Source organism: Mustelus asterias, chromosome 6, assembly GCF_964213995.1.
Source record: "Mustelus asterias chromosome 6, sMusAst1.hap1.1, whole genome shotgun sequence".
Lineage (NCBI taxonomy): Eukaryota > Metazoa > Chordata > Chondrichthyes > Carcharhiniformes > Triakidae > Mustelus > Mustelus asterias.
In genome coordinates, this window is record NC_135806.1 from 56,129,383 (window position 1) to 56,148,463 (window position 19,081).

The following is a 19,081-nucleotide window of genomic DNA, read 5'->3' on the forward strand; positions in this document are numbered from 1 at the left end:
TAAACAGCTTTTAATAACAAAGTTCACGTGTATCTTCTTGTGCAATAGAAACTGACAGCTTTAAGAGTAAGGCCAATTCAGCCACGTTCAACAAAATGACAACCTTACTGCAATTTCAGTAATAATGATGTTTCAAAACATTTTCCAAACAAATTTATTAGGAATTTTACAGCAGATTGCTATAACAGCCACTTGTTGGATGTCCCCAAAATTGGCCTCATCCAAGGCAAATGCTTTTTCAAGATGATCCAATCTCCTCAGAAAACTACACTTGTAAAAAGGTACAAGTCTACTCGTCCTTAAGACAGTTTTCTTTAAGTAGCTAACTCTATTGAAAAGCTTACATATAAAAGCAAAATATTGCAATAATTATTGTAAACATATTTTTCCATAAATTACACTGCAGCTTAAATGTGCATCACAGCAAGGGATATATGAGATCAGTTGTAATTTTTGGATAAAAGGCATACTGGTCCAGGTGAACTGGCGACCCTTGGTATGGAAGTCGGGTCTACAAGAAGGAAGTTCAAAATGCAGCAGCTTTGTGGAACACAGACACAACAGAGAAATGGGAGAGCTGCAGAGAGAGCTTCTGTTGTGATGCACGCTACCACAACTGATGGAAGCTGAGAGTTGAGAAGGTTCTGGAAGTGTGCCATATAAGGAAGATTGTGAACCCTGTTTGTGTGGAAACCGTTTCCTGTGGAGAATGGGCTCAGTTCTTGAAAGAAAGGGATTGGAATTTTGCTTGGAACGACTGTGTGGCTGAAACAGAGACAAGGCAGGTCGGGTGGACTGCCTACTAATGCTATGCGAGTCTTTGACACACATGCTATTTTGGAAGCAATTTACAGTTTGTACTAACCGTGTTTGCTTACTAATTCATGTTTAGTTTACATTGATTTGAATTCAAAAGTTAAAGTAAAAGTTAAGGGGGAAATGGTGGTAATGTTATTAGACTAGTAATCCTGAAGCCCAAGCTAATGCTCAGGGACATGGGTTCAAATCCCATCACAGCAGCTAGTGATATTGAAATTCAATTAATAAATTTGAAATTGAAGCTTGTTTCAGTAATGGTGATCATATAATTATCATTGATGGTTGTAAAAAACCTATCTGGTTTGTTAATGTCCTTTCGGGAAGGAAATTTGCCATCCTTACATAATGAAACCTTGTTGGTAATTTCTTCATTTGGGTGATTGGTAAATTTGATTATTTTGCTTTGTGGATTCAACAGGAACCATAACACACTGTGCAATCATCAGCAAACATCCACACTTCTGACCTTCTGATGGTGGGGAAGGTCATTTATTAAGCAGCTGAAGATGTTGGGTCTGGGCAACTACTCTGAGAAACACCTAGGTCTGAGCTGATGCTAGCTATGGCTCCAGCCTTGGAGAGATTTCCCTGATTCCCATTGGTGACAATTATACTCCGACTCCTGGATGTCATACTTGGTTAAGTACTGCCTTAATGTTAATGGCCGTCACTCTCACCACACCTCTGGAATTGAACTCATGTTCCTGTTTGTACCGAGACTGCAGTGAGTTTTGGAGCCAAGTTGTCCTGGCAGACCCCAAATTGAGCATCAGTGAGTGGGTTATTGGTGAGTAAGTGCCGCTTGAAAGCACTATTGATGACATCCTCCATCGCTTTGCTGATGATTGAGAATAGACTGGTGGGGTGGTTATTTTACTGGATCAAATTTCTCTTGCTTTTTGTGGACAGTCATACCAGGTAACTTTACACTTTTGTTGGGTAGATGCCAGAGTTGTAGCTGTAATGGAACGGCTTGGCTAAAGGCATGACTAATTCTGGAGCACAATCTTCAGCACCACAGCCAGGATGTTGACAGGGCCCATAGTTTTTGCTGATTCAAAATGTTTTAGCAGTTCCTTGATATTAGGTGTAGTTCATCAAATTGGCTGAAGCCTGCCATCTGTGATGCTGGCAACCTCAGGAGGAGGCCAAGTTGGATCACCTACTCAACACATTTGGTTGAAGATCGATGCAAGTGCATCAACCTTGTTTTTTACATTTATGTGCTGGAGTCTTCCATCATTTGCAAGGGCGATGTTCACAGAGCCTACTCCCCCTATTATTTATTTAATTGTCCACAACCATTCATTACTGGATGTGGCAGGACTGTTTCGATGGACCTAAATGTGAGATACATGCTTTCAGTGCACAAGGCCAAAGCTTTAGACAAGGAGTTGCAATGAATTAAATTTCCCTTAAATTTTTGTGTCACTCTCCTCTTTCAAATTGCGAGATCCTGAAATTCCACAGGTTCCTCCCGACATAGTTCATTTAAAGATAATCATAAAGCTCATGGAATATGCTTTAAATGACTGCAATTCTCTCTATGAATCATTTTTGTCTGGAGATTTAAAATAACGTTGCATTTGGTTTTGCCATATCCCCCTTCCCCATTCCTCCCATGTGTTCTTGACTACACATCATGACTTTATATTATTTTAAATTTTATTCCTTTCTCAAGAGTTACAAAGCCAATGCGCAGAATAGACAGAGCAAGCCCTTAATTCATCTCCTTGCTTGCTCCAAAAAACAAATCAGATTCAAATTGAATCCAATTCATAGTCTCCACAAAAGAAACATACTTGGTTGAAGCAGTGTCTTTAGTTTGGAGCGTAGACAGATAAAAGCTGTGAGTTGTTCTGCATTGATGCCTCTTGTTCAGCTAAGAAAATGTGTAAGTGCTGTGAGGTGACATGCCATGTTCACTCATTCACCCACTCCTGGAGATTCTCCACTGACACTTGACACCTTGCCTAGCAGCTCATTGATAAACATTGGGTGGGGGGGGGGGGGGGAGATTTTCTGGCCGCACTCGCCCCAAAACCGGAAAATCCCGCTCGAGATCAGCAGACCTTTGCATGATCCGCCTCCCCACCTGCTACGATTCCTTTGGCAGGAGGGATGGGAAAATTTACCCCCTAGATCTTTATATTAGCTGAGCAGTAGGATCGAGGCTAGAATTTTAAATTTATAGTTTGCATTGGAAACTTTGATTAGCAGAGTGGAATGGATCAAAGTCTTTCAGATGAAGAAACAAGAGATTCCATAAAAGTCAGAGCTAATAATTGAGTTTCTTCTAAAACTTTTCTCAGTCAAACTATTTCTCCAGTGCAGTCCTCCAGGCTGAGTTTGCTTCATGAAATAGCAATTTACATTTCTATTACATTCATGTAAATGATTATGTGTAAGGGTACATAACAATGTGGTGAGGTGAATGCCAAGAGGAAGAACAAAGAACAGTACAGCACAGGAACAGGTCCTTCGGTCCTCCAAGCCTGTGCCGATCATGATGCCTACCTAAACTAAAACCGTATGCACTTACGGAGTCCGTGTCCTTCCATTCCCATCCTATTCATGTATTTGTCTAGTTGCTCCTTAAATGACGCTATCGTACCTGTTCCCACCACCTCCTTGGGCAGCGCATTCCAGACATTCACCACCCTCTGCGAGGAAAAGACTTGCCTTGCATATTTCCTCTAAACTTTTCCCCATGCACCTTAAACTTACGTCCCCTAGTACTTAACTTTTCTACCCTAGGAAAGAGCATCTGACTATCCACTCTATCCATGCCACTCATAATCTTGTAAACCTCTATACCCTTTCCATAGCATCCACATCCTTCTGGTAGTGTGGCGACCAGAATTGTACACAGTATTCTAAATGAGGCCTAACTAAGGTTCTGTACAGCTGCAGCTTGACCTGCCAATTTTTATACTCAATGCCCCGACCGATGAAGGCAGGCATGCCGTATGCCTTCTTGACTATCTTATCCACCTGGGCTGCCACTTTCAGTGATTGGTGGACATGTACGCCCAGAAATGATCGGTGTACATGTGCACCTAGAGAAGGGGAAGGGAGCTGTGATATGGTCAAACAGTTGATTTCAGGGTGCTTTTGAAGATAAGGAGAGAGGTGAAAAGATTTTAAAAAGGTTAGGGATGGTGACCGAACAAGCAATAAAATAAATCCCTAAGTTTTTAGAGTGACTGCACTTGCAATATTTTGTTCCCACTTTGGTACTCCATGTTCCCATTTTTTTGCCAAATTTCCAGCTCTAATTAGAAGAATTTTCCAGATTCAGAATAAAATGAACGAATTAATTTCATAAATGCAAATCAGTCAAGTTAACACCTCCTTCATTCTGGGTCACTCTTGCCACTGAAATCTATTCCATTTTTAAAGTAAAAACAAACCAATAAAGTTACATACCGTTAGATGCTCTCCTTACACAGCACAATCTGTAGAGTACACTAGGAAGAAGCAAGGGTCAATTAGAGGGGTGATTCTCTGCTTCCTACAAAGGTTGGCCAGTTGCGGTGCTGGGTAGTATTGAGGGTGCAGAAAGAAGATTTATAGGTCTATCAAATAGACTTTTTTGTCTGGAGCGTAGAAGGCTGAGGGGTGATGTTATAGAGGTCTATAAAATAGTGAGGGGCATAGATCAGCTAGAGAGTCAATATCTTTTCCAAAAGGTAGGGGAATCTAAAACTGGAGGGCATAGGTTTAAGATGAGAGGGGAGAGATACAAAAGAGTCCAGTGGGGCAATTTTTTCACACACAAGGTGGTGAGTGTCTGGAACAAGCTGCCAGAGGTAGTAGTAGATCTGGATACAATTTTGTCTTTTAAAAAGTATTTAGACAGTTACATGAGTAAGATGGGTATAGAGGGATATGGACCAAATGCGGGCAACTGGGACTAGCTTAGGGGTTTAAAAAAAGGGTGGCATGGACAAGTTGGCAGATGGGCTTGTTTCCATGCTGTAAACCTCTGACCTCTATGAATAGGAATACGTTTATTGATCTCTTGGCTTCCTCCTGCTCCTAAAAATCGCCATGTACTTAAAAGTTAATGTTCTGTGCTTTTTAGCACTTAAAACATTCTCCAGCCTTACAAATAGTTTTCTTTCTCACCTTTCAGCCTCTTAACTGCATTTGATGGAGTTCGTTAGGAGATAAGCAACAGTTTTGAATGGAGTATAGCCTGCAGACAAGAAATCAGTCCTATACCATTGTAACTTTCTAAAATATTTTATTAAACACAGTTTTTATTTATGCCATTTCCTGACCTGATTGTAGACCAAACCCTATCCTGTATGGATGGATTATTTTGGTGGGTGGAGGCATTGAAATTTTATAGCCAATTGCTACAGGGCAGACTGACAAGCAGAGGCTAGGCCACTGCCATTGCCTTTCTCTAAAGGGTACCCGAGCTAATATGTCTCTGGGGTGAACTTGCACATTACTTTTCTTACCTTCCGTCAATGTTAGCACCAAGCTTTCAGTTGTTCTTTGCTTTAAAGTGCCTTTTACTTTTTAGTTTTGTTTTAAAAATTCTCAGCAATCAAACAATTACATTTAATTTCAACTTAATAGTAAAGCACCCTTCAGATTTTTAAGTGGTTCAGACAACAAATTTTAGAATGCTTATGTTGAATCGAAATTTCTCCCTTGATTCGGTTGAGAACATTTTTTTAATGTAAAATGATACACGCTAGAGTACAAGTTGAAAAGCCACAAAACAATAAACATTTGACAGTATTTGAAACCGTTAACAGATTGTCATACAGATACTGGCAGAACTAAGAAAAAGCATTAAGTGGGTTGGAGACAATTAGGATTAAAATTAAGCAGATAGCATTACTGTTATTACGATTAATACAGTAGACATATTGAGATAAATATATGTGATTGCCAAATATAAATGAACATGTGTAAATGGAGTACAGAGACCAATAGTGATTCATAAAAGGACATTTGTTCATTGCTCTAATCTGTTATATGTAGCATGTTTGGACAAGATGATAAGGAAGGATTTTGAAGGTAACAACATTATAATTTTTTGAGTACTGTAATAGAATCTGCAGCCTTATTCAGGTATCTAAGCCAAGTATGTTGTAAAGTCCAAACTTTAATATTTGCTGTGGAAATTTCAGAATATTTGATAATTATAAGTTAAAGTAACTGTAATTATTTAAAGGATATTTCCATGTTATGAAGTTTCAGCACTTATGCACATCAAGCAGAATTTTAACAGGGAGTGAGTGGGTCACATGAGCAGATGCAGGTGTTACATCCTTTCTCATCCTGTCCCACCTTCTCACTTCAATCACATACTGGCCAATTAACAGCTAGCCAGTGGGAACCATGCCAGCAGAGAGGCCCCAGAGCAGGCTTCGAGGCATTGACAGGAGGTGCACTCAAGGACGGAAGATGCTGGCAGGGAAACTTTTAAAGGGATGCCGACAGTGACCGTCTGCTTGGCCTTCAGCAGAAGTCAAGAAGGAGGCAGGGGAGGTGATGGTCTAGTGGTATTATCGCTAGACTATTAATCCAGAAACTCAGCTAATGTTCTGGAAACCCAGGTTCGAGTCCCGCCACGGCAGATGGTGGAATTTGAATTCAAAATAATCTGGAATGAAGAATCTACTGATGACGATGAAACCACTGTTGATTGTCGGAAAAACCCATCTGGTTCACCAATGTCCTTTAGGGAAGGAAATCTGCAGTCCATATTTGCTCTGGCCTACATGTGAGCACAGTAAGAAGTCTCACAACACCAGGTTAAAGTCCAACAGGTTTATTTGGTAGCAAATACCATAAGCTTTCGGAGCACAGCTCCTTCGTCAGATGGAGTGGATATCTACATGTGAGTCCAGAGCCACAGCAATGTGGTTGACTCTCAACTGCCCTCCAAGGGCAACTAGGGATGGGCAATAAATACTGGCCAGGCCAGCAATGCCCACATCCCATGAATGAATAAAAAAAAGTCTTCAGAAGTGAAGAGTAAACCCGTGAAGGTCAGCTGGAGGCTGCCGCAATCTTTTCACTCCCATTGGTCCTGAATTACTCTGAGACACTGGAGCCTGAGGACAGAAGCTTAAACACCACAAGGGCATGAAGAGAGTCAAACACAGCCTGTATCCATCAGAAGTAAGAGTTTTAACAACACCAGGTTAAAGTCCAACAGGTTTATTTGGTAGCAAATGCCATTAGCTTTCGGAGCGCTGCTCCTTCATCAGATGGAGTGGATATCTGCTCTCAAACAGGGCATACAGAGACACAAAATCAAGTCACAGAATACTTATTAGAATGCGAATCTCTACAGCCAACCAGGTCTTAAAGATACAGACAATGTGAGTGGAGGGAGCATTAAGCAGCACTCCGAAAGCTAATGGCATTTGCTACCAAATGAACCTGTTGGACTTTAACCTGGTGTTGTTAAAACTCTTACTGTGTTTACCCCAGTCCAACGCCGGCATCTCCACATCATGTCCATCAGAAGTGACAGAGGAGCATGCGTGGACAGGCCTACAGTTTAATGATGGCTTCCTGAGTACCCTCCTCCAGGCTGCCAATGAACAGCAAGAGCTTCTCTTCCTGTGGAGTGGAAGAGGCTACCTGCCACTCAGACAAAGAAAGCCTGGACGGAGATAGCAGATGGGGTTGTACGTCGTACCTAGCAGCAATGCAGGGAAAGACTGGATGATTTTCTACATCCTGCAAGGGTGAATGAGGAAGCTAACTGTGAATGTGCTCATACAACTTTTTTTATTCATTCGTGGGACATGGACGTCGCTGGCTCGCCAGCATTTAGAAACATAGGAACATAGAAACCCTACAGTGCAGAAAGAGGCCGTTTGGCCCATCGAGTCTGCACCGACCACAATCCCACCCAGGCCCTACTCCCTTATCCCTACATATTTACCCGCTAATCCCTCTAACCTACGCATCTAAGGACACTAAGGGGCAATTTTAGCATGGCCAATCAACCTAACCTGCACATCTTTGGACTTTTATTGCCCATCCCTAGTTGCCCGAGGAGAGTTTAGAGTCAACCACATTGCTGTGGCTCGGGAGTCACATGTAGGCCAGACCAGGTAAGGATGGCAGATTTCCTTCCCTATAGGACATTTATGAACCAGATTATGAGAGGGTGTGCATGTGGCAGGCATAGGGGGAGCTTGTCAGAGATGTGGATATGTGTTCCTCACTCAACACCCTGCAAAGTTCTCTATGATGGTTGGGAAGTTTATCTACAAGGAGAGTGTAGTACAGAAGTCCAGAGATGATGGATACCTACGTTAGGAGCTGATCCATCCAAATAAAGAACTCATCAATCTCCCATTGTCTCAGAGGAGCTCACTGCGCCTGCAACATGTGTCATATGTTGCATGTCTGTGTCTATGATGCATTTACTTTTACTCAGTGTTCCTCCTCATTGTTGAGTTGCACTCAGCTGTCTTATTCCTTCAGCAGGTCACTCAATGGCCTGAGCAGGTATCGAGCTCAAGAGTCCATCGTTAACCTCTGAGATGGAGGAAGAAATTGCAGAGAGTGCAATGTCCCATCCTTGTTCCACATCTATCACCGGCTCAGATACTGGCTCCTTGATCACATGCCGGCCAAAGCAATTGCACCTACTGGCTTTGCACTGCACAATCGCTGGACCAGTGGTCGGAGGCTGTGACAATCCATGCTCTGACTTCTGGAGGAGGGTGGGAGACCAGGAAGATGCTGAGCTCCAGGCATATCTCATAGAATTCCCTACAGTGCAGAAAGAGGCCATTCGGCCCATCAAGTCTGCACCTTACCATGGTGCACAGTGATTAGCACTGCTGCTTCACAGCACCAAGGACCTGGGTTTGATTCTTGGCTTGGGTCACTGTCTGTGCAGTGTCTGGACATTCTTCCTGTGTCTGCGTGAGTTTCCTCTGGGTGCTCCAGTTTCCTCCTACAGTCTGAAAGATACATTGGCCATGCTAAATTCTCCCTCAGTGTACCCGAACAGGCACCTGAGTGTGGTGACAAGGGTTTTTTTACAATAACTTCATTGCAGTGTTAATGTAAGCCTACTTGTGACACTTATAAACTTTAAAACCTTAGAATATGTTAGCTATTTGTTCAGATCTTGTAATATCAATGACCTCAGGTAGGCAATGCCAGTGCAAATAATGGACAAGACACCCTCATCCCATCTTTGGTAGGCAAGGAGGATCAACTGGACCTCACATTGATGGGTGAGGAGCAGCTGTCTGCAACTGGGGGTTCCTTTGGGTTCTTCTGATGGGAACAGCAGCTCCTCTGCCTCTCTGCCTGAGACACCAGCACCTCAGGATTCCACAACAACAAAGGAGATTCATACCACCGGGCAGGAGTTCCTCACAATGCCAGGGCCCTTAAGGCCTTAAACAATCAGCAGAAGCCCAACAAGGTCATCCAGGAGATTAGGGTCAGCAACCAGTCTCCAGTGCAGCTAACAGTGATGGGAGAGCACCATAATGCATCACCTATAAACATATGAAGAAAATACTAAGGATGCAGAAGGACCATGCTGGTGTTCACTAGATCTGTAAGGCTGAGTATTGTGCTGATTAAGTTGTTAACCATTTCTACAGTTTTTGAATGTTCACACGTGGACTGGGGTCCACCTTACATTGATTTGGCACTTCCCAATGAAAATCAGAGGCCCATCTGTGAGATATTTGGAGAAGCAAGCCTTTTGGATATCTTAGCATGTGCTTCATAGGTCTGAGTGGAGGTCAAATGACATCTGCTGGTTGGGAGAGGCCTGCAAAGTCTTAGTTGAGCTACCTTGTAATAAGAGCCTCTGTTGTTTGACTAGCACCCAATCTCTGCTGGTCACCTTTTATGGTCATGATTGACATCTTGTTCTTCTTCTAAGTGATTGATGGACAGATCATCTAAGGATACAGGATTGTCATCTGTGTCCTCATCTACAATTATTCTCCTCTCTACATTGCCAGATTGTGCACTGAACAGCAAACAACAACAAGCAAGGATGCACAATCCTGGAAGTACTGCAAGATGCCAGCAGAGTGGTTGAGATGACAAGATCTCACCTTGAGCAAATCTATGGTTTGCTATATGGTCACTCTGGAGACATGGCTTGTATTGTATATCTCTTCTGCTTGAGAACATAAATACCTGATGGGCAACATAAAACTACCTCTTTAATGTATAGCCCTTGTCTTCTATTAACCAGCCATCCAGTTGAACAAGGGACGAGAATAACCTTGGCACCTGAAAGTGCCTAAGGATGTAGGCATCATGGCTATTGCCAGGGTACCATTCACACACATCTGCAGAATGCTACTATCTGCAAGATGCACTGCAGTAATTCACCAAAGATCCTTAGACAGCACCTTCCAAATCCATGATCACTTCCATCGAGAAAAACAAAGGCAACAGAAACATGGGAACACCACCACCTGCAAGTTTCCCTCCAAGCCACTCACCATTCTGGCTTGGAAGTATATTGCTATTCCTTCGCAGTTGCTGGGTCAAAATTCTGGAATTCCTCCGCTAACAGCATTATGGGTCAACCCACATCACATGGACTGTAGTGATTCAAAAAGGCAGCTCACCATCACCTTCTCAAGGGCAACTAGGGATGGGCAATAAATGCTTGGCCAACCATTGATCCCCATGTCTCTCGAATGAATAAAAAAATGCACTGATAGTGATCACAGACAATCTTGAAGTTCAAGAAGTTGAAATCTTTCTAGTTAACAGATGCCCCTGGCTGCCCCGCGGGGGCCTTAATGGCTACTTGTGTGCCATCGATTGCCCCTTGCATTTTAGGAAAACCATCTCTCAGCCTGGCGCGTGTTGTCAATAGTGAAGCTTATGAATGTTTCCAATGTCCTGACCAATTGTCCGTCACAACTCTATTACATTGGTGGGCTGAAGATTCTGAAATGCCACAGTGATGTGATCCTCTGATGATCCCTGATAGGATCAAAAGGCATAGACATTTTGGAGTCACCTAGACACCATTGCCTTCAGTGCCACAGGCATTGGATGGTCACTCAGGCAGCTAGAACTGATCTCCTGAACAATCATGGTGCAGGTCGACGTCACCGCTTCCCTGGAGAGATGGAGCCTTCTGTGACACTGGCAATTGGTTATAGAACATAGAACATTACAGCCCAGTACAGGCCCTTCGGCCCTCGATGTTGCGCCTACCTGTGAAACCAATCTAAAGCTCATCTAACCTACACTATTCCAATATCATCCATATGTTTATCCAATGACCATTTAAATGCCCTTAATGTTGGCTAATTGATTATTTGGTTATTTGAAAGAAATTGAAGTGCTGCCTGTATTCCGTCTCCCAGGGTAGTGTCGTCTCTTTGAGCGTACTTGCTCTTGCTCCCTTTGTTGACCTTTTGCCCTTTCAATGCCACCATGATGCTTCTGTTCCTGGCAATAGTTTGTTGCTACCCGGGCAAGCCGCCCTCCTGTCCTTCCTTCCCCTTCTCTCATCCTCACTGGGTGGAGCCGCCACTGGAGTGCACGAATCCCTTGGCAACTTTGGCTTCTGTTACTGCAGATTGCCTTTTTATAGCTCCTGCGTAGTTTGAGTCCCTCTTCCCAGGGAGCCCTTTACAGATGTACCCTTCACTGGCTTAACAGCAAACCCATCCACAAAGTCATCACAGGGCAACTTCATTGCCCACTCACCTGCAGCCTCCTACTCCTCAATGTTCTCCTCTTGTGCTGTCATTTATCTTGCCCTGGAGCTTGTTGGAGCTTCCTGCCCACAATTGCTGCCCACCCGTGCAACCAGTTAAAAAACACAGGCTGCCTAAAATGTCACTGAATTGCCGCAACTACTGTGTAATTATCTTAAATTAACCTCCAGCTTTTTTGCCTGTTCGCCTTCCTTTATATCGGAACATTATATCATTAACATACAGAGGGATCTGGGTGTGCAGGTCCACAGTTCCCTAAAAGGGGCAACACAGGAGACCAAGGTGATTAAGAAAGCATATGGCATCCTTGCCTTTATCAGCCGGGGCATTGAGTACAAGAGCTGGCAAATCATATTGCAGTTAAAACCTCGGTTAGGCCCCATCTGGAGTGTGGTGTGCAGTTCTGGTCGCCACACTATCAGGAGGACGTGGAAGCCTTGGAGAGAGTGCAAAGAAGGTTCACCAGGATGTTGCTTGGTCTTAAGGGTGTTGGCTATGAGGAGAGGTTGAATATACTAGAATTGGTTTCACTGGAAAGATGGAGGCTGAAGGGAGACTTGATAGAGGTCTACAAAATTATGAGAGGCATAGACAGGGTGAATAGTCAGAGGCTTTTTCCCAGGGTGTAAGTGTCAATTACAAGGGGGCACAGGTTCAAGGTGAGAGTGGGAAAGTTTAAGGGAGATGTGTAGGGGAAGTTTTTCACGCAGAGAGTGGTGTGTGCCTGGAACGCGCTGCCAGAGGAGATGGTGGAAGCAGGCACATTAGCAACATTTAAGAGGCATCTGGATGGGTACATTCATAGGGAGGGAATAGAGGGATACGGACCGAGTAAGGGCAGAAGGTTGCTTTTTAGTTTAGTTAGGACATCATGATCGGCACAGGCTTGGAGGTCCAGAGGGCCTGCCGTCCCTGTGCTGTGCTTTTCTTTGTTCTTTGTTCTTTCTTTGACATCATCATGCCCAGTTTTATGTTGGATCGGGAGGAATACCAGTCTGACTCCCAATATAAAACTCTGTACATATTGGGGTAGAGTTTCCACTATTCACCAGAGATCAATCAAACCAGCGCAAAAGATCAAATCATTTCAAATGCAATTTATGTCCAGTACAAAGTGAGTATCCACGATCTTTTGTGCTGGTTTCAAAAGCATTATATGCTGGAACTGGCCCTGCGCAGAAAACTAGCCACAAGCCCCAGATGGAATGAATCACCATGGCGGTTTTCCACTAATTGTATCCATTTGCCGTCCTTTGAAGAGGCTCTTAAAATGAAGAGTTTTTTTTAGGTGTGAGGCAATAATATGCACCTGTTAAAAGTTTTAACATACTAAATATTTAATTTCCTAAGAAACTAAGAAACTCATTCACACCAACGTAATTAGTCAAGGGTTCTGTACAATCTCTTTAAAGCCATTTTCAGTTATTTAAAATCAGGTTTTTTACAGTTGATAGACTTATTAAAAACTCTTATTTGTTGCAATATGCCCATTTTCAGTAATAATAAAACTGCACCAAGTTACCATTCTTAAATGGACCAAGGAATATTTTTAATGCAAGCAAACGGATTGCATTCTATTACATGTGGGCTGGGAGTCAACAGCGAGGGGGCCTTTTGCGAGGTTCGCAACCGGCATACGGCCGGTCGCAAGTCTCCCGGCACTGATTAGTGCAATCAGCTCCACATCGGAAATCAGCACAGAGCTGATTATCATATGGAAATTAATATTTCCACATGATTAGCAGGCCGGGATGGTATTCTCCGGACCCGCTACCATCACACTCCTCCCCCTGCCAGGAGTGGTTCCCACAGCGGCATTTACAGCTGCTCCCCACTAATGGGGAACAGGCATCCTCACCCCGCTGGTGGGGACTGACGTCATTGAGGCCCTCCTGGGAGGTCGGAGGCAAGGGGGAAGTTCTTTGGGCAGTGCCAGTCTGGCAGTGCCAGCATAGCATTCTGGCACTGCCCAAGGGGAAAACTGGCACTGCCCACCGGAAACCTTGGCACTGTCCACTGGGCATTGGGCAGTGTCAAGGGGGTGGCGCTAGAGGGGCAGGGCATACTGGGCACGTGACCTAATGCGGGGGGGAGACCAACTACCACTCTGCAAGTGGGATCGGTGGGAGAGGGAGGGAATAGGGCAATTGGGGCTGGTCACTGGGGGGGGTGAGTGGGAGGGGGGGGGTGCAATTGTGCCAGTCTCCGCACTGACAGCTCGGCACATGCAGAGTGACCCGCTGAGCACTATGCTGAGGCAGGAATAGGCCCCACCCACCACTTTCCAGCATGAATCAGTCTGAGGCACTCTGTGAAGCACAGAATGTCAGAGGTTCATTCAGGTAAGTACGCCCAAAAAACAGGCAGGAAATTCTCCTGTTTTCCCACCAGTTGGGCACTTAGTTTTCTTTTGGGAGAATCCCAGCCGTGCTGTTTCATGGAAGATTTTATAATTGTGATTATGCAAATGAATTTGAGCAAAATCTGAACCATAACTTTACTTTGGAAAACCAACACAATTTTAGTTGCAATTTGCACCCCGATTGGCACCTAAAGGGGAATTGTTACCGCAACATACATAGTTCCCTCAATTCCTCCTTTCTGAAAAATATTTGCATTTTATTACAGATAAATGGAATTTAGTTGGTACTGGATGCTGTGATTGTGTTTTTACAGCTTTGACTAAATTAATTAATTAGTGGTGGTACAGTTAAGTCCAATTTCAATATTCACAAATTCTGCCCTTTCCCTGCAAACAACTGCTGGCAGAAACAGAGGGGAAAAATAGAAGCACTGCTGTGCACATTCTGGATGTGCCATCTGGAAGCAGGTTCCAGAGGCAACAGGAGCCATATCCCAGACCTGGGCCTTTGCCAACTCTGGTTGCTGCCAATAGAATAAGGAGTCTCACAGCTGGCAAGCGTGAACAGTTCTGGCTTTTAGCAACAGGAAGATGTGTAGTGCAAAACCCATCATAACAAATCTGGCCCTGAGCTGCCATAGAGCATTTGCCAGTCTGGGCAAAAGATATATATGCTCCAGCTAGGACTGAGGGAAGCAGCAGGAAATGAGGTATTCCTTTCCTCTGACCCACTTCAACCCAACCTGTTGTCGACATACCACCATAATTCAGTTCTCATAGCTAAAGGAAACATATAGTCATGTGACAAACATGAATGTCTTATCACGCTACAAAAGTATTCGGTGTCCAAACCTCACCTACACCTGCATTGGACTGTATTGATGGGTGCCCTGATACAACTTTTCTGCTCACGTGAAGTCTGCTGTTGAAGGAAGATCTTAACCTGATCAATGCCTAGTGCTACCTAAATGAATAGAATGGTATAAAATCCTATTTTAACTGGGCAGCCAGAGTAGGGCGAGCGCTAAGGCAGTTGGCAAACTGTCCTGATCTCGGCAACATGAGGCCCAGGTTGGAAGCAGCAGGTGGCTGAGGGTGAGGGTGGGAGCGAAATTTCAGACGGTAGGAGGCTAAATTAAGGCCCAAATTTCTCTCAAGGGACCAGAAGAACACTTTGGCCCTCCTGGTCCCATAAGGAAAGTAAAGTTTAATGACACATACAAGGTTGGACATATTCTAAATCCAATTCTTCTTGCTTGGCTTGCACATTTAAAGGACTATGTTATTCCCAGTGTGTATCATTCCCATCCGCTCAGAAAATTAGGTTAAAATAGGAAACTGAGAAATGAACAGAATCTATTTGGGTAAGTTTCTGAGATTACTTTAACTACCTACCCAATTTCCACCTGGTGAATGATGTTAAGTTCATTTCTAAAGATTCTTAATATATATACAACTTCAGTTATCACATAAACTCTAATGTGTTATGATTTAAGCAAGTAGGTAAAGTAACTCAACAAAATATATTGTTTCATTTTCCACAGAAAATTGGTTGTGATGGCATATTAGGTTCCTCAGCCAGAGAAGATCATTGTGGTGTGTGCAATGGGAATGGAAGATCATGTAAAGTCATAAAAGGAGACTTTAATCACACCAGAGGGGCAGGTATGTTTTCTTACACTGTAAACTGTTGACAATTGAGTGATTTACTTTGTGAATTAGTATTATCTGTGTTCCAAGTGATGGATGAAATGGCTTCTGCTCACGAGCCTTTATGCACCAATGATTACCTCATATGTCACATGCCAATGACAAGCCACATTGCACAAAGGCACTTCTCCAAACATGCCCCTTTTCATAAAAAGAGAAAAAAAAACGGTGTACTGTCATTTATAGTTGCATGCCAGGCACATGCATGACTACATTGAAAATCATCACCCATGTACAGAAACCTCATTCCAGTCTTGACCCATTTCCGTCTGTCCCTACACATGCATTACACACATCATCTTTAAGGCAATCAGTTCTTCTAATGCATGCAGGTTGTTACTAGCTGTTCACCTGGTGCCTGCTTGTTCCTGGGATGATGTTGTCTCTTCGGGGAATGTTATTGCTGTGGCACGTGTTACAGTTATGGAAATTCTTATTGCTGATACATTGCCTTTGCTGGGGAACAATTAATCTCTGAGACTGATGGTTGTTCAATCCCTTGTGAGGTTGGTGAAATCGTGTCTTACTCACCAGTTGCCTGCAGTGAAGGAGCAGCTTCTCCTGCTGTACATGTAAGTCTGCGGTTACCACGATATGTCTGGTGGACTATTTTCACTGTATACAGTTGAGCTGACCAATTCTCTACATAATTCCCAAGTTTTCAAATGGTCTGCCTTTTGTTGAGAGCATTGAATGTTTGCATTCTGAGTGGCTCTCCAATTCTCATTCTCAGCTCTGGCAATGGTTTGGCAGCTTTATCAAAGTGAAATGTTATTATCTGTTGTTTCACTTTGGCTTTGTCACTCACTTCTGGCTTTAGTAGTGTTTTAGCTATTGGAAGAATTGTTTGGGTCCAGCTTGAGATTAGTTGCTGAACTGGACGCTTTCCATGGCCTTAGCAGGTGTGTTTCTCCAATTTAAGATTGCCTTGCACACATCTGTGCTGGATCTAGTCAATATTGATGGTCATAGAATCCTACAGTGCAGAAGGAGGCCATTTGGACCATCGAGTCTGCACCGACAAGAATCCCACTCAGGCCCTATCCCCATAACCCCATGCATTTACCCTAGCTAGTCCCATTGACACTAAGGATCAATTTAGCATAGCCAATCCACCTAACCCGCACATCTTTGGACTGTGGGAGGAAACCGGAGCACCCAGAGGAAACCCAAGCAGACACAGGGAGAATGTGCAAACGTCACACAGACAGTGACCCAAGCTGGGAATCGAACCTGGGTCCCTGGGGCTGTGAGGCAGCAGTGCTAACCACTGTGCCACCATGCCAGCCCTTTGGCAATTTTCAGTGCTGCCTCAGTCATTCTATTTGACTGGGGATCTTGGGGAGATGATGTAGTGCTAAATTCCCAAGCATTTACAAAGTGCCTGAATTATTCACTCGTGAACTGAGTGCCTTGTTGTTCATCACAATGTTAGCAATGCTATAATGATTCTCAGGCACTCCACGATCCCATTCCTGACAGCATGTTCCAAGTGGTGGATAAAATAGCCTCTGCTCTCAAGCCTTTAAATTACAAGAATTACAATAGGTCACACCGCTGTGGCAAGTCACATTGCACAAGGGCACTTCTCCAAACAATGGGGAAGATCCGTTTGTGTTGAATGTAGCAAATTCTATGAAAATGCATATAAAGAGTTCATTTCCAATTTTCCATGCCTCTTCCACAATAACAGCAGCTTGCATTTATATAGCACCTTTAATGTAGTAAAACATCATAAGGTGCTTCATAGGAGTGCACTCTTCCAAAAATTGACACTGAGCCAAAGAAAGAAATAGTAGACAGATGGTCAGAGGTAGATTTAAGGAGTATCATAAAGGAAGAGAGAGAGGAGGGGTAGGAAGACAATTCAGGAGCTTACAGTCTAGACAACGGAAGACAGAGCCTCCAGTGATGGGAAAAAGGACGTGTGGATGGACAAGTGACAGAGGAATTCATAGTATTTGGAGAATTGTCGTGTTTGAATAAGTTATTGAAATAAAGAGAGATAAATATAGGAAGAGATTTGCTCACTTGGATGAGATTTTTAAGATTGAAGCTTTAGTAGGCCAATGAGTGAGAAGTTTTGATTGCGGAATAAGTGAAGTGTTGGCGACACATTGTTTTGAGGGAGCTTTATGTTTTGGGCATACAATATTATTTTACCAGAGCTTCAGATAACTGATACTTGTAGGTTTGACTCTAGGTATCTATGAGGAGCAAAACACTACTTGGGCAAAACTGAGAATAACGAATGCATCATAATTAGCAATCAAAGGGCACTGTTACTAAACTGAGAGTGTGTTGCAGCTTGCATGTTGCACTACAGTCAGTTAGTGTTGATACTGTTCCTGGCACAATTATCTGTCGTAGCCACCTGACTGTAACATTACAGTTCATGTTTCAGCTTGATGACCTTTTGATCAGAGCTGGGAGTTCTGTTCTGATGAAAGGTCATCGGCTTGAAACGTTAACTCTGTTTCTCTCTCTCCAGATGCTGCCTGATCTTTGTGATATTTCCAACAGTTTTTGTTTTTAGTTCAGATTTCCAACATCCGCAGTATTTTGCTCTTCTAAAGTTATAGTAATCGCTGCACATTGACATCAGCCATAAGAAAGAATTAGATATGCCATAATGAACTTTGTATACAATTCAACTTGTTGAATCCTTTTTCATCAAAGAACAGTGTTATAATGCCAGACTTTCTAAACAACTTTGGCCTTACATTATATTTGAACAGTATGACACTTTTGATTTACATGCATTCCCCACAAAGCATGAATCAAGTTCTCTGAGGTCACCTTGTTTAATGAGTAACTCAAAATAGTTACTTCATGTCATGCGTTTCAATTACAATCTGCTGTCAAATTGAGAGCCTGTTATGATTTTTATCTGAAATGCTGGAGGCTACTGGAATATTGAATAAAGCACTATGTCATGCAAACTGTTGGATTAGATTAATAAATTACTTTATATGTGACATTTTGAAGATTGTAATACTAATGTTCCTGTGTTTGTTAACATAGATTGCAACATTTCACAGCACAACTTTTTTTTTCTGTAAAAGACTTATTTTATTAAATTATAAAAAGTCACTGGTGTTACTAACCGCACTTTTTCACTTTTTTGTTGTGAACCCTGCTGATGTTAAATGTGAGGGTATTCCCAAAATCCAGAAGGAACGCTCGTTCATCATGGTGTATGTATTTCTTTGGTATTTTGTGATGAACGATGTACAACCCAGTGAGGAAACAGTCCAGTTGTTGTGTGAACAATTATTCAAGAACATTTATTAACTTAAAACAAAAACGCACACGGCAAGAATGGAAGAGGTGCCCATCTTTCAGCTGGGCACTTTACAGCCTTCCAGACTGAACAATGAGTTCAACAACTTCAGAGTATGCACTCTCTCCTCCACCTTCACCCCATTTCCATTTATTTTATTTCATATCGTTTCTTCTTTACATCTCATTCATC

The 19,081-nt window shown here is 43.0% G+C and overlaps 1 protein-coding gene across 1 annotated transcript in view; it reads left to right on the plus strand.

The window, feature by feature from the left end:
* LOC144495299 (A disintegrin and metalloproteinase with thrombospondin motifs 19-like) overlaps positions 1 to 19,081 on the plus strand; it is a 461,034-nt gene that overhangs the window by 293,419 nt on the left and 148,534 nt on the right. Inside the window, exon 15 of the mRNA XM_078215388.1 lies at positions 15,441 to 15,561. Within this exon, the coding sequence (XP_078071514.1) occupies positions 15,441 to 15,561 (121 nt within the window). The remainder of the gene's footprint in view (positions 1 to 15,440; positions 15,562 to 19,081) is intronic.